This window comes from Ochotona princeps, chromosome 15 (assembly GCF_030435755.1).
Source record: "Ochotona princeps isolate mOchPri1 chromosome 15, mOchPri1.hap1, whole genome shotgun sequence".
Lineage (NCBI taxonomy): Eukaryota > Metazoa > Chordata > Mammalia > Lagomorpha > Ochotonidae > Ochotona > Ochotona princeps.
In genome coordinates, this window is record NC_080846.1 from 6672222 (window position 1) to 6684960 (window position 12739).

The 12739-nt window shown below is 59.1% G+C and overlaps 2 protein-coding genes across 2 annotated transcripts; both read right to left on the reverse strand.

Moving 5' to 3' along the window:
* Positions 1-2669: 2669 nt before the first annotated feature.
* GCAT (glycine C-acetyltransferase) lies at positions 2670-8235 on the reverse strand. Its single transcript, XM_004589518.3, has 9 exons — positions 7862-8235; positions 6691-6821; positions 5112-5213; positions 4634-4780; positions 3981-4135; positions 3812-3894; positions 3482-3653; positions 3075-3196; positions 2670-2901 (listed from the first exon to the last, which is right to left on the reverse strand). The coding sequence occupies exons 1-9, from the start codon at positions 8055-8057 to the stop codon at positions 2750-2752; spliced, it is 1260 nt and encodes a 419-aa protein (XP_004589575.2). The 5' UTR covers positions 8058-8235; the 3' UTR covers positions 2670-2749.
* Positions 8236-9401: 1166 nt separating this feature from the next.
* On the reverse strand, positions 9402-10221 carry LOC101529056 (histone H1.0). The gene has a single exon (XM_004589519.2). The coding sequence runs from the start codon at positions 10188-10190 to the stop codon at positions 9594-9596; it is 597 nt and encodes a 198-aa protein (XP_004589576.2). The 5' UTR covers positions 10191-10221; the 3' UTR covers positions 9402-9593.
* Positions 10222-12739: the final 2518 nt, after the last annotated feature.

Below are 12739 nucleotides of genomic sequence, written 5' to 3' on the forward strand. Positions count from 1 at the left end.
ATGGGAAGCGGAGCTGCCGGGACCAGAACTGGCACCCATATGGGATCCTGGCGCGTTCAAGGCAAGGACTTTAGCCGCTAGTCCACACCGTTGGGCCCGGAAATCAGGATTTGAATCCCGTTTGCACACTGTAGGTGGGACCCCTTCTTGCAGACCCATTACCTCCCTCCCCACATATGCAAACTTCTAGGGATTTAACAATGCTGGAGAGGCTGGCTTTAGTCTGAGGGAAACGGGGAGCTAGTGAAGGTTCTAGACAGGGATGTGACTTGTACGTTGCATTTTGTAAGAAGCACATTCGTGGCAGAGGGTAGAGGTAGGGTTGGGGGATGGGAGATATGGCTGTGTGGCTCGGTGGGGGGCTTCTAGCCTTGAACTTCTTGGAGGAATAAGCCAACATAGGGTTGGAACCCAGCAGTTGGGGTTTAGTCACTAGATTTAGCAAGGTGGAAAGGGAGGCAGGAACAAAAGGCAGCCTGCCTGCCTAGCAGTAGAGGACAGCCAAAAGCCTCGAGACCCTGATCCCTGGATGAAGCTCCTGGTTCCTGATTGGCTCAGCTTTAGCCATTGTGACCATTTGGGTAATGAACCAGCAGGTGGAAGATGTCTCCTCTCTAAAAACCCACCTTTCAAAAAAAAAAAAAAAATGCAACCTGTGACCAGCTAAAGAGAGAGGTAAGGACAGAATTCAGTCCTTCCAAAAGCTAGGGCCAAGGGAGGAGGCATTACGGGAGCAGTACTGGCATCCCCGGGGAGCTAGGGAGAAGGCTCCTGGGAAGTGGCCCCTGGCCCTGATGTCAGTGCCCACAGCATGCTGGGAAGCTTAGAGGCTATTGGAAATCAGACCTAGACCTCCCCACACCACTCATGGGGAGATAGACCACCTACCCACTCCATGGAATGGGAACCACTGGGTGTGGGGGGGTGTCCTGAGTCCCAGGCAGGAGCCCAAAATTCCTGAAGAACTCTGTAGTCACACCCAGTTCTCCCACCCCTTAGGAGCCCCCCAGGTTTTCCTCTCATGGAGGGTGGGCTCTGGCAGTACCAAGACAAAGAATAAGTAAGTGCCTGGCAAGGCTGAGCTGACAGTGGTGTGGAGGGGAGGAAGGAGGGCAGAGGCGACCAGACAGCAGTCCTGGCTGGAGCACAGGCATGTCCTGCTGCCACCTTCTCCCATTGCTCCTGGTGCCTGTGGCTGAACAGAGGGCACGCCCTGGCAGCGGGTCTCTCAGAGTTGTGGGCTTGGCAAGATGCAGACCTGCAGCTGATCTGCAGCCAGACCTAGGCTCGTATGACTATAGGGTTTGTGCAACTACCAGTATGTGCCCCAGGCCTGCCAAGGGTGCCCCAAGAGGCTGCTGGGTGCAGCAGGGACACTGAGGCAGGAGCTGGTAGCTTGTGGTGAGCACTGCTCATAGGGGATGCAACCAACAGCAGTATCTGTCACTGGTGGACCTGCCTCATGCAGCCTCATGTCTCCTGGGAGGACCTGGGCCAGGTGTTCTGGCCCCTCTGGGTGTGTCACACCAGCTGCGACATGACATTGTCCTGTGGGTGTTCCTGGCCACTGGGCATGACCTGCCAGCCCGCAGGAACCACCCACATCAAGTTGCTGGCTTGGCACTATCTGGCACACCCCATGTAGCAGTGTACCTGCAGCTGATGTGGCCATGGCTACCCACTCCCCCACATGCTCCCTGTACCCTAGTTTTAATGTTCTCCAGCTGGTAGGCTGGATTCTGAGAATCCCAGCTGTAAAATCCTGGAGATTGGGCCACGGGGGCGGGGGGGGGGGGGGTGTCAGAAATGTGGGCCCGGCTTCCAGTCCTTAACGAGAAAGGGCCTTTGTTATTCTCTCTACCCCGCTCCAAGCAAATGCCGCCCTCACCAAGGCCACATCATGAAGAGGCCGTGACTCAAAATCCACTGCTTGCCCCCACCTCAACTGCACTGGGGCCCATGCGGTTGAGCAGAGGCAGGATCAGGTCCCCCCTCCCCGCTCCCTAACCAGGGGTGGTGACCAGGGGAAGAGAGTGGGCAGCTCCATCTCCAGCACTAGAAAGGTCAGGGGTTGTGGGCAGAGAGAGAGGATTGGCCCTCACCAGTGGCAAATTCGCCCTCCTGGCCTGGCTTGCAACAGCCAGGCTCCTAGCCTACAGGGACAGAGTAAGCAGGCCACATGGACTGGATTCCCTGGTGGCTAATTGTCAGGCCATGGAAAGGGAGCCAGACGGAAGGGTCCCAGATCTCATGGTCGTGACAATGGGGGAAACTGAGGCACATTCAGGGAAGAGGGCTGGCCCAAGGCCAGGAGTCAGGGACAAAGTGGGCTGGAATGCAGGGCTGTAGAGTGCCAGGGGCTAGGAAGTGGAGGTCCATGTTCTCTCTTAACGCTCTGCCTCTCCTGTCAGGTGGGTTTGGGGGTCCCAGCATTGTCTGTGCAGGTGGGGAATAAAGGAAGAATTGCTCACCAGGCAGGGGTGGTGGGCTGGGGTTCACCAGCAGCTCCTGCACCCCCTCCCCACTGCCTGGGGCGGCACCTTGCCTCGGGGATGGGATTAGCGCTGAACTCCCCAGACCCCAGATCAGCGTTGAACTGCCTTCCAGGACCCAGCTCCCATCCGGTTCCACAGGACTGGGCACGCTCTTCAGAGACAAAACACATGAGGCATCATCATCACTTTCACAATGTTGCTTCACACTCGCACCAGCTTCAGACCATCCTGGTCCTGGGACGGGGACTCAGGGCTCAGGGCAATGCCCTGTGCAGCCGCCCCACCTCCACGAAGGCCTCCACGCAGCGGTCAATGTCCTCTTCGGTGTGTACTGCTGAGATCTGCACCCGGATCCGGGCCTTCCCCTTGGGGACCACAGGGTAGCTGAACCCGATGACAAAGATTCCTGGAAGAGGGGGAGCCAGGGCATGTGGGAGCCGGCTGGGCTTGGGAGTATAACACATCACCCCCTACTTTCCTGTGAGCCACAGAGGACACAGCAGGGTGGGAGAATGTTTGGCCTAGCGGCTTCCCTTGCTCTTGTTTCAGCCCTACTGCCAGTCCTCCTGGCACCCTTACCTTTCTTTAACATGTCGTCGGCTATGTGAGATGCTAGCCGGGCATCCCCCAGCATCACAGGGCAGATGGGGTGAGCGACACCTGAGATGGTAAATCCAGCAGCCTCCATCTTGCTGCGGAACCTGTGGACACAGCTGGAGGTCACAGGCAGCTGGTGGCAGGGGGATCAGGCAGTGAATAATCCTATCCACTCCTACGGGATGCCACCCAGCTTTGTGCCCAAGCCCGCTGGGGGGCGGGGGTGCCAGAGACAGAGCAAGTACAAGGCAGACTGATGAGGGAGGCAGGACACGGAGTAAGAGCGGTGGGCAGGCAGGGAACAGGCATGGAGCTAGGGGCCCTGGAGGTCCTGCCCACAGCTCCCGCCTGTGGGCGCCCGCAGGCACTAGGGGTGCCAGGAGCCGCACCGCTGGGTCTTGGCAGCTATAGACTGGACGATGGCATTGCTCTCCATGAGCAGGTCCAGGGCCTTGGAGGCGCAGGCAACGACAGCAGGAGGCAGACTGTTGGAGAAGAGGTATGGCCGGGCACGCTGACGCAGCAGGGCCACCAGCGGCGCAGGCCCTGTGGTATAGCCCCCTGGAACAAGAGGTAGAGGGGGAGTGGTCACGAGCCAGAGGGGACCCCAAGCCCTCTTCCAGGCAGCCCGGGCCTGCCCTTCCCAACCTCCTGAGACCCCACCACCTCCGGGGCCCTGCATGTGGGTAAAGGGTCCCGGGCACAGGAATTTGCAGCACCTGATGCTCCACCCAGTGCCTTCCCCAGGGTGGAGTTGATGATGGTGACCTGGTCCATCACGCCCAGCAGCTCATCTGTGCCCCTGGAAAGAGAAGCCGCTGCTGTCACTGCCACTGATTGCCCACCTGCCCTTCCCCCCACCTGGCTTCGGGTGCCATGCTCACTCACCGTCCCGTGGGCCCCAGGAAGCCCGTGGCGTGGCACTCGTCCACAAAGACAAGAGCACTGTACTGAGAGGCGAGGCGGCAGATGTCCTGCAGGGGCGCGATGTCGCCGTCCATAGAGAAGGCCCCATCGGTGGCTACCAGGCGGAGCCGATGCTTCTGCAGGAAGGATACAAAGAGGTAGCAGGTAGGTGGAGTCAAAGTGCAGGTCCTTCATGTTGCTCGTGGCTCTGAGACTCTACCCAGGCTCCGGCACAGACACAACCGCGTCATGCCTGGGCAGCCTCTCCCTCTTCTGTGCCTCTCTCAGCCCTCCCCAGCTCTTCCAGGGCTATGTACAGCAACACTTCACCCTGGGCAGGGAGCAGGTCTCACAGTCTCATGTCAGGTCCTAGGGTGCAGGCTAAAGCCAAGTCCAACCACATACCTAGCCCGTGTGTATGCCCAGCCAGGCACCTGCCACCTCAAGGGCATTTGCCAAACTCCAGGCAGCATGGAGCAATGGGATGCAGCCCCAGCCGGAGGGCTCTGACTTCCCGCTTTGGCAACCTCAAACTCTCAGGTTGAGTCAGCTACTGCAAGCCTCGTTGCCTCCAGCAGGGGTAGTCTGCCCTACTGGTCCCTGACCCTGCAACCTAGAGGGGCCCTATCCCGGACCTGGGCCTCCTGCAGCTTCGCTTCTAGATCGGCCATGTCCAGGTGGCGGTAGCGATACTTGTGGGCCTTGCACAGTCGGATGCCATCGATGATGGAGGCATGGTTCAGCTCATCTGACAGGACTGCATCCTCCGGGGTCAGCAGGGCCTACAGGGAGGTGGGACAGGTACAGCCAACCACCATGAGGTGCTGGGGTGGTTCTCTGAGAAGGGAAGCCAGGGGGCCTCTGTCTCTAACTGGGTCCCCAGGGTCCCAGGACTGGAGGACAGGTGACCCCAGGCCTTCCAGCTGATGAAAGTGAACCTTTCAATGTTCTAGAAGCAGAGCTCCTTGTAAGCCTCAGGATTTCTCCTGCAGCAGCTAGCTGGCCCAACTTTGACCTCCAGAAGAAACAGGCCCTGGAGCATGGTACTGACATCCCGCCCACCCACCCCCAGGCCTTCCACAGTCCAGCACCCCTGCCCATCTCTCCACACACCTCAAAGAGGCCGGCGTTGGCATCAAAACAGCTGGGGTAGAGGATGGTGTCCTCCCGCTGGTGGAAGCGGGCTAGCTTGGCTTCCAGGTTCTTGTGGATACTCTGAACAAGGTATGACAGGTAGGTGTGACTGCCCTGGCAGGACCCTTCTGGGAACAGAACTCTGGAGGGCCACATCCCAGCTACATCTGGAAGGCGGGAACCACAGCATCACCCTTGAGCTGGTTTAAAGTGGTGGGGCAGGCTCCCACTAAGCACGAGCGCCCCCTCCTGGTGGATCTCCACTGGCCACCGGAGGTCTCAGGTCCAGGTGTGGGCAGGCCATGGGCAGGGAGGCAGCACTGCCCAAGGTTTGACATGGCCTTCATTCTTAGGCCTGATAGCTGAACCCTCCAGCAGGCAGGCAGCCAGGCTAGGAGTCAGGAGTTTTGCCTCTGACACTCACTTTATCCTCTTGCCAATAGGATAAAACCCACAAGGACTTGGGAACGTGGCCCTTGAGTTCACTACCCACTGCCAAATCCCACCATGGTAGGCTGTGTGCCTTCGGGCAAACCATTTAACCTCTCTGGGCCTCCCTGTCCTCTCAATAATAGGGATGTGACCAGCATGGGCACAGCAAAAATACTTAATAGGCTAATCCTCCTCCTTCAAGTGTTGGGATCCCATATGGGTGCCAGTTTGTATCCTGGCTGCTCCACTTCCCATCCAGCTCCCTGCCTGTGGCCCAGGAAAGTGGTCAAGGATGGCCCAAAGTCTTGGGACCCTGCACCCACATGGCAGACCAGAAGGAGGCTCCTGGCTTCGGATTGGCTCAGCTTTGGCCACTGCGGCCACTTGGGGAGTGAAGCAGCAGACAGAAGATTGTTCTGTTTTTCCTTTTCTCTGACATCCAGTTTTACTCCCCCAGACACCTACAACAACAGCAGGGCTGAGCCAGGAGCCTGGAGCCTGCTCTGGGCCTCCCACCTGGGTGTTGGGTGTGCATTAGCAGGAAGCTGGAACTGGATATGATCCAGGACTCACATCACACACTCGGATGTGGTGTCTTAGCTGCTGCATGAAATGCTTGCCTCACACCTAGAACCTTCTCCAAAGGGTACTTGGCAGGTACTAGCATATCAGCCTAAGGCTTCATACAAGTTAGCTGGTAACATTTACAGAGCAAGTAACAGGAACATTTGTGGAGAATTCTGGTGGGCCAAGCGCTATTCTCTTTCATCTGTAATCACCCTAGTGATTGCTATTTTCCTGCATTAGACCAGAGAGGTAAAGACACTTGCCCACAGTAACACAGCAGCATGGGAACAGAGCTCTAGAAAACAGTTCCAGAAACCTCCAACCTGATCCTGCTTCCAACCCTTTTTCCTCCAAGAGTGACAGGTGTTCTGCAGAATTTGAGAAGTTCAGGAAGGTAAAGTTTTTGGCCCACACCCAGCCCTTCTAGAAAGCAGCTCTGGTGCTTATGCTAAGCCTACAGTCCTGGGATGAGCTGAGCTGAACTGGCCAAACCAGCACTCGCTGCTCCTGGGAAGTTGACGGCTGGGGTCGTGCCTGCACCCTCACCCCCTCCGGGTACCTGTGTGCCACAGATGAAGCGGACGGAGCTAAGGCCAGCTCCAAACTCCTCCAGAGCCTGCTGACCTGCCTCGATCACCTTGGGGTGGCTGCTCAGGCCCAAATAATTGTTGGCGCAGAAGTTCAAGATTCCTGGGAGTGAAGGAGAGAGGCACATGGCAGCTGTAGCATGGCAAGGGCCTCCACAGAGGTGCATGCCAGGCCCTGAGGAAATGGTACAGGGGCTAAAGGACTCCAGATGCCCCTCCGAGGAGGCAGCAACGATGTATTCATGGACAGAGACCATGATAAGGGTGGGGGGTGCCAGAGACCCCTGAGCCAACAGCTCCACTGTGAGCAGCTAGTCCCTTGGCTTCGAATCTTGTTCTCCCGGAGCAGGAGTCTGGTCTTCCCCACAGGTTTCTCCTGTCTCCAAAAACCACCCTCACTCCCCATGCTGGTTTGATCCAAGAAGGCTAGGACAGGTGCCCGGACTGCACAAGGGGGCATGGCTGCCTGGCATCCAATGGGCTCAGTCCAAGGGGTGCCTCTGAGCACATGTGCCCCAAGATCCTGCAGCTTTGGGGGCCTGGGAATGACCAGAACCCACAGGTAAGCCAGGCAGTGATTACAGGTCAGAAAGAAACGATGGAGCTGTGGAGGTGCCTGGGATCCCGGCAGAGTCGTGGACTCTCACCTACACAGAGAGGGCCTGGCACCTGACCTCCCTGGCTAGGTGGGAGGTGGACCTTGCAGCTCCAGTACGCCAGCTCTGCCTGGGGCTGCCTGAGGCTGCCTGGGGCTAACCTCCGCATGGCCGCGTTTCTGCACCCTTGGGTTGGAGCAGGAGTGCCCTGTTCAGCGCAGCAGCTGGTCAGCAGCTGTGGGTTAACTTCCCGGACCTCTTTGTGGAGGCCGCTTAAGGCCTGAGTGTATCCTCAGACCCCACCTAACTGCCTAAAGGCACCCAAAGGCAGATCCCCTCCCTTTGTGGAGACAGGTTTAACCAGTTAACCCAGCGAGCGTGAGCGGGACAGGACCGGGCGCCATGAAAGCAGAGGCCGCTTGCCCCGCCCCCAACCCGCTTTCAAGGACCAGCGTCCCAGCGCCAGCCCGTCCCCCGACATCCGGTACGGACCCCAGAACAGCAGAGGAAGGGAGGCCGGTTCCCGGGAGGAAGGAGGCGGCATTACCTCCAGAGACGCCGTTCACGTGGATGTGCGGCCCCTGGCGCGAAGTGATGACCCGCTCACTCTTCCAGGTGCCAGCGTCGCGGATCCCCTCCAGCTCCCTCTCCAGGATGCCCCGCAGCTGGGCCAGCGCCGACTGAGTGCGGCGGCCGCAGGGGGCCCGAGAGAGCGCGGCGCGCCACGCGCCACCGGTCCACATCGCTGCGGCCACTCCACACAGGCCGGCGCAGCCGAGCGCACCGCCGACGCGTGATGTGTGGGGGCCGGTCCCCGCCGACCAATGCGAGCTAGGAGTTGCTGAAGGGGCGGGGAAGAAGGGCCGGGCCGGGCGGGGCCCAAAGTGCACCGATTGGCCAGTGGAGACTGGGGACGTCGGGGCGGGTACAGGGGGAGGCCCTAGCCTCCCAACCCAGCTCCTCAGTCTTCCCGCCCCAGTCAACTCCCCCGTGGCGAAGCAGGGTGGCTGTCCTTGGGATCCCCACGGCTGTAGCCCTCCGGAGGTTTTCCGGTTCCTGTCGCGTCCTCGGCTCCCTCCCCCACTCTCAGGTGCAAACGCCCAGAGAACTCCTCCCCCCGCGTGCGCCGGGACCTCCAAGCAGAAGGCAAAACACACCAATCTGGCTTTTGTGCATTCTCAATTTTATTTTAAAGTTTTAAAATTACAAAGGCAGCAAAATATTCCGGGCATAAATAACACTTGTTCCAACAAAAAAAGGGGGAGTTGGAAGAGGGGGACACGCGCAACTGCGCGATCTTCCTATTTTTTTAAAATAAGGGAAAGAGTTCTGTACAGATTTTTTCTCCCAGCTCCTGATGTGCACGACAAAGTCTAGCCATGTACACACACACACACACACACTCACACACACACTCACATCCCTAGCTCTGCGGGATTACGGGGGAAACAAAGTCACAGGCGACAGGTCTCCTGGGGACTCCCCTCCCTCACCCCTCTCCACCGCAACCTACAAGACTGTGGGAAGTGAAAAGATCTGGCCAGATCACTTGAGCAAAGCCCCCTTTTATAGAGGAGAGGGGGAGGGGAAAAACCTGGAAAAGAAAAGTCCTCCCAAGACACAATCCACCAACTGCGTGGAAAAATCCAAGTCCCCCAGGGCTCATTGAGGCACTGGGCGGGCGGACTCCCTACCCTTCCCCCAAAGTTTCCACTGGGCCCAAGCCACAAAGACAGCCCCCTCCCCCCAGGTGAGTGCCAGCTGCCCCTGGTCTACCCCTCCTCTTCCCTAAGACAATGGGAGGGCGGCTAGGGCAAGGAGAGGGAAGTGCAGCTGTGGGACCCCAAGCTGCTCTGCTCCGGGAGGCAGCCAGGCAGGCAGCCGAGGGATTTTTCCACGTCCTTTCTGGGTTTTGCACTGCTGCCTCGGCTCCGGGCCAAAGGTTCCCAAACTCTCCCAGTGCGGCGCTCCCCTGAGAGCCCCAGTTCCCCGGGACTCTCCCTCTTGTAGCAACCCCTGTACCTCCCTGATGGCTGAAAACAAAAAGCCACAAAGCCACCCCCCAAAAACCAGTTGGATCCGTTGGATCCGTAACAAATCCACAGACCGTCTCCTTGTTATTCGCAACCAGCTAAGGAGAAAGGAAGGACTCCCAATGCTGTCTTTGATGAAGTCAAAATAGAAAGGGGGTACAGGGTTGAGGGGGGCAGGAGAGAGTAAGAGAGAAGGAGTATTTACAGGGAGGCGGGAAGGAGTGTCCACTGCCAGCGACAGGGCTGTCACTTCTTCTTGGCGGCCCTCTTGGCACTGGACTTGGCTTTGGGCTTCACCGGCTTGGCCTTCTTGGCCTTGGCCGCCCTGACCGGCTTGGCTTTGACCGCTTTGGGCTTTTTGGCTTTCTTGGGCGCCGCGGCAGCGCTGGCTGGCTTCTTCTTGGCTTTCTTGATTGGAGTCGCTTTGGGCTTCCTGCTCGGGCTTTTGGAGGACGCCTTCTTGGATCTGGGGGTGGCCTTCTTCGGGGCGGCCGCCTTCTTGACTTCCTTCTTGGTCTTCTTGAAGGCCACCGATCTCTTGGGCTCGTCGCTCTTGGCCAGCCGGAAAGACCCCGAGGCCCCGACCCCTTTGGTCTGCTTGAGGACCCCGGTAGTGACCAGGCGCTTGATGGCCAGTTTGATCTGCGAGTCTGCGTTCTCCCCGACCTTGTAGTGGTTCTTGATGTATTTCTGGATGGACTGGCGCGAGGAGCCCCCGCGGTTCTTCTCGGCCTGGATGGCGGCCACGATCATGTCCGAATACTTGGGGTGCTCCGTGGACTTCTTGGAAGCCTTGGCCCGCTTGGGCTTGGCCGCGGGGGCTGACGTGGAGTTTTCGGTCATGATGCCCCTGCACCTGTCCACCAGGGCACTGGGGGCTCCGACTGGCCGTGGGGCGGTCGGCGCCTCTGCGCCCTAGGCGCGCGTCCCGGGCGGGCTCCGGGTGCCCCGGCCCGGCCCAGCCCCGCCGCTCTGTCCCTGGGCTCAGCCTGCCTGTCTCCGCCTCTTCGGCTTCCCCTTTTCCCAGCTTCGCGTCTGGCGCTCGGGCGGCGCATCCGGGTATTTAGCGGCGGCGGGCGGACCGCGGTGAGGACAGGGCTTCTGGCTGCCTGCTCCCGGCCCAGAATGGCGCTGCGCCGCCGCCATCTGTGTTTCTTCTGCCCGGCAAATCCGATCTTTGGCACCGGCCTGAGCCTCCCTGCTCCCCGCTACCGCCCCGGGCCGCTGCCTCGCCCTCTGGCCTTCCTCAATAGGCCTCCCGCCGGCCCTGCTGCCGCCCACCGCGCCCGCCGCGAGCCCCGAACGGCGCCGAAGACGGTGGATGCGCCGGCACTTTGCCCCTTTGCCCGGGGCTGGGTCCGCGGGCTGGGGAAGCTTGGCTGCGGGAAACCCCTCGTAGGAAACCTCCCTTCTGGGGCTACCGGGGCACCCGGCTCCCAGCTCGCTGCGGGGTCCCCCAGGCCGGCAGGACGGCTGAAAAGGGACCCCAACTAACACACACCACCCCGAGCTGGGCGACTCCCAGCCGGGCTGAGCTGGGATATGGGGAAGGGTCGCTCCCCTGGGGTCCCATCACCTCCCCAGGGACACCCCATCACAGTCTTCCCTGCATCACTACCCTCTTTTTGTCCATGGGGTCCCTCAGGAAAAATTTCCCTGGCAGAGTTGGAAAGCTACTTTTAAACTTCGGCCCTTCCCCCTCTCCTGTTGTTGCTTCCCCTACCGCGCCCCCAGAGAGGACCTCTTCTAAGGTGGAACCCTCAATGCTGCCTGGGTCCCTTGAAGGGTGAAGAGGGGTCTTACGGGTGGCTCCTCTCATAGCCCGCCCCCATCTCACATTTATCCTAGCCAGGAATTCATTTACATGCCTTCCTTAGTCTGACAGTTTTGGAGTGTCAGAAATAGAGCTTGCTGCACCTCCACCCTGAAGCCCAGTCCACACACAAGGCCCTTTGAAAGCAGAGTGTATTGGGAGGGAGCCGTTTCAAAATACTAATCAGAAATAACCCTGGGGGCCTGTAGGAGGAGGAAGCCTAAATGCTTTGAGGACCTGGGAACACTGGGTGGCAGGTGGTGGGTGGTGGGTGGGAACACACTTTGCCAAGTGTGTTCACACTTCCTTGGCCCCACTCCTACCATTTTGTTCAAAGGCGGATGTACGGTGGAGCTGCAAGTGGTCAAAAGGGGCTATAGCTGGACTGGCCAGTGGGACTGTTTGCTGACAAAGTAGCCTGAAGAGGAGGGAGGAGGTTTGGGTAGGGAGAGAGTCCCAGGGGGGAAGTGCAGATACTACTGGACTCCTGGATCTCCAAGGCTTAAGCATAATAACAAGGTCCCCACCACAAATATTCACACACAGGATGAATTAATCCTATATGACCTCGGTGGCACTGGCCAGGAAGGGAAACCATCAAGGGCCAGGTGAGTTTGGTAGGTTTGCTTTGGTACTGATCAAAAATGATACCCCAGGGTTCCCCAAAAGAAGTGGGTAGGCAAAGCAGCAGCCACATAGCCACCCCTACATGGGGGATGTTGACCCTGCACCGCACCCCCCCCCAACAGCTCAGTGTCCAGCGAATCTCAGACTAAGTGCTGAATGGATCCTAGGCCATGTGTGGGGATTCTGCACAGTACCTTACTGCTTGCAAAGTGTTCCTCCTGCAGTTTCCTGGGAACCTATTGGACCAGGAACCTGATGATTGCTACTCCAGCATCCTACCCTCTTCGCCATGGAGAGTGCCAGACTGGGAAGGATGGATTGGAGTGGGCACCCCAGGAGTCTCAGGGACCCCAACCTTCATTGCACGTTGAGGCTGTCACAGCCTGGATCCCAGCCCCTCCCAGCCTCTGGCAAATTCTTTCCCTGAACTGCAGAAGAGAATGGGGAAGGGGTGGGTGGGCTCAGGTCATGGGAGTCCCAGCCACTTACACCCCTTCTCCGGCAACACCGGCTACAGCCGTCTCCCCACTCCCTGCCTCCCACAGTGGTAGTGGTGGGGAATGGGTGGATTGGAAAGGAAGGGTGAGGTAGGGGGCCCGTGAACTAGGGGCAGGATGAGAACAGCTGTCTCCAGGATGGTGAGGCCTCGCCTCACGGGCAATGCAGAGCTAGGAGCTTCGGGGGATACCTGCCTGGTGCTCCCTCCCCGACTCACAGCCACCACAGCCACGCACAGTGCAGACTGCTCCTGGGAAATGTAGTCCCGGTCCCGGACCCTCCTGCGTCTCAGCCCGCCTCCTTCCTGGCCTCCTCCAGAGTCACTGTCCTGGCCTCAGTGTAACACAGGGACTCAGTCTGCCTCAGGGGTCAGTGTGAGTGTGTAATGGGATCCTGCATTACACTGTCCAGGGCACCTGTTTGCAATTCGAGTTGTATTTGTGCCCATGTGTAC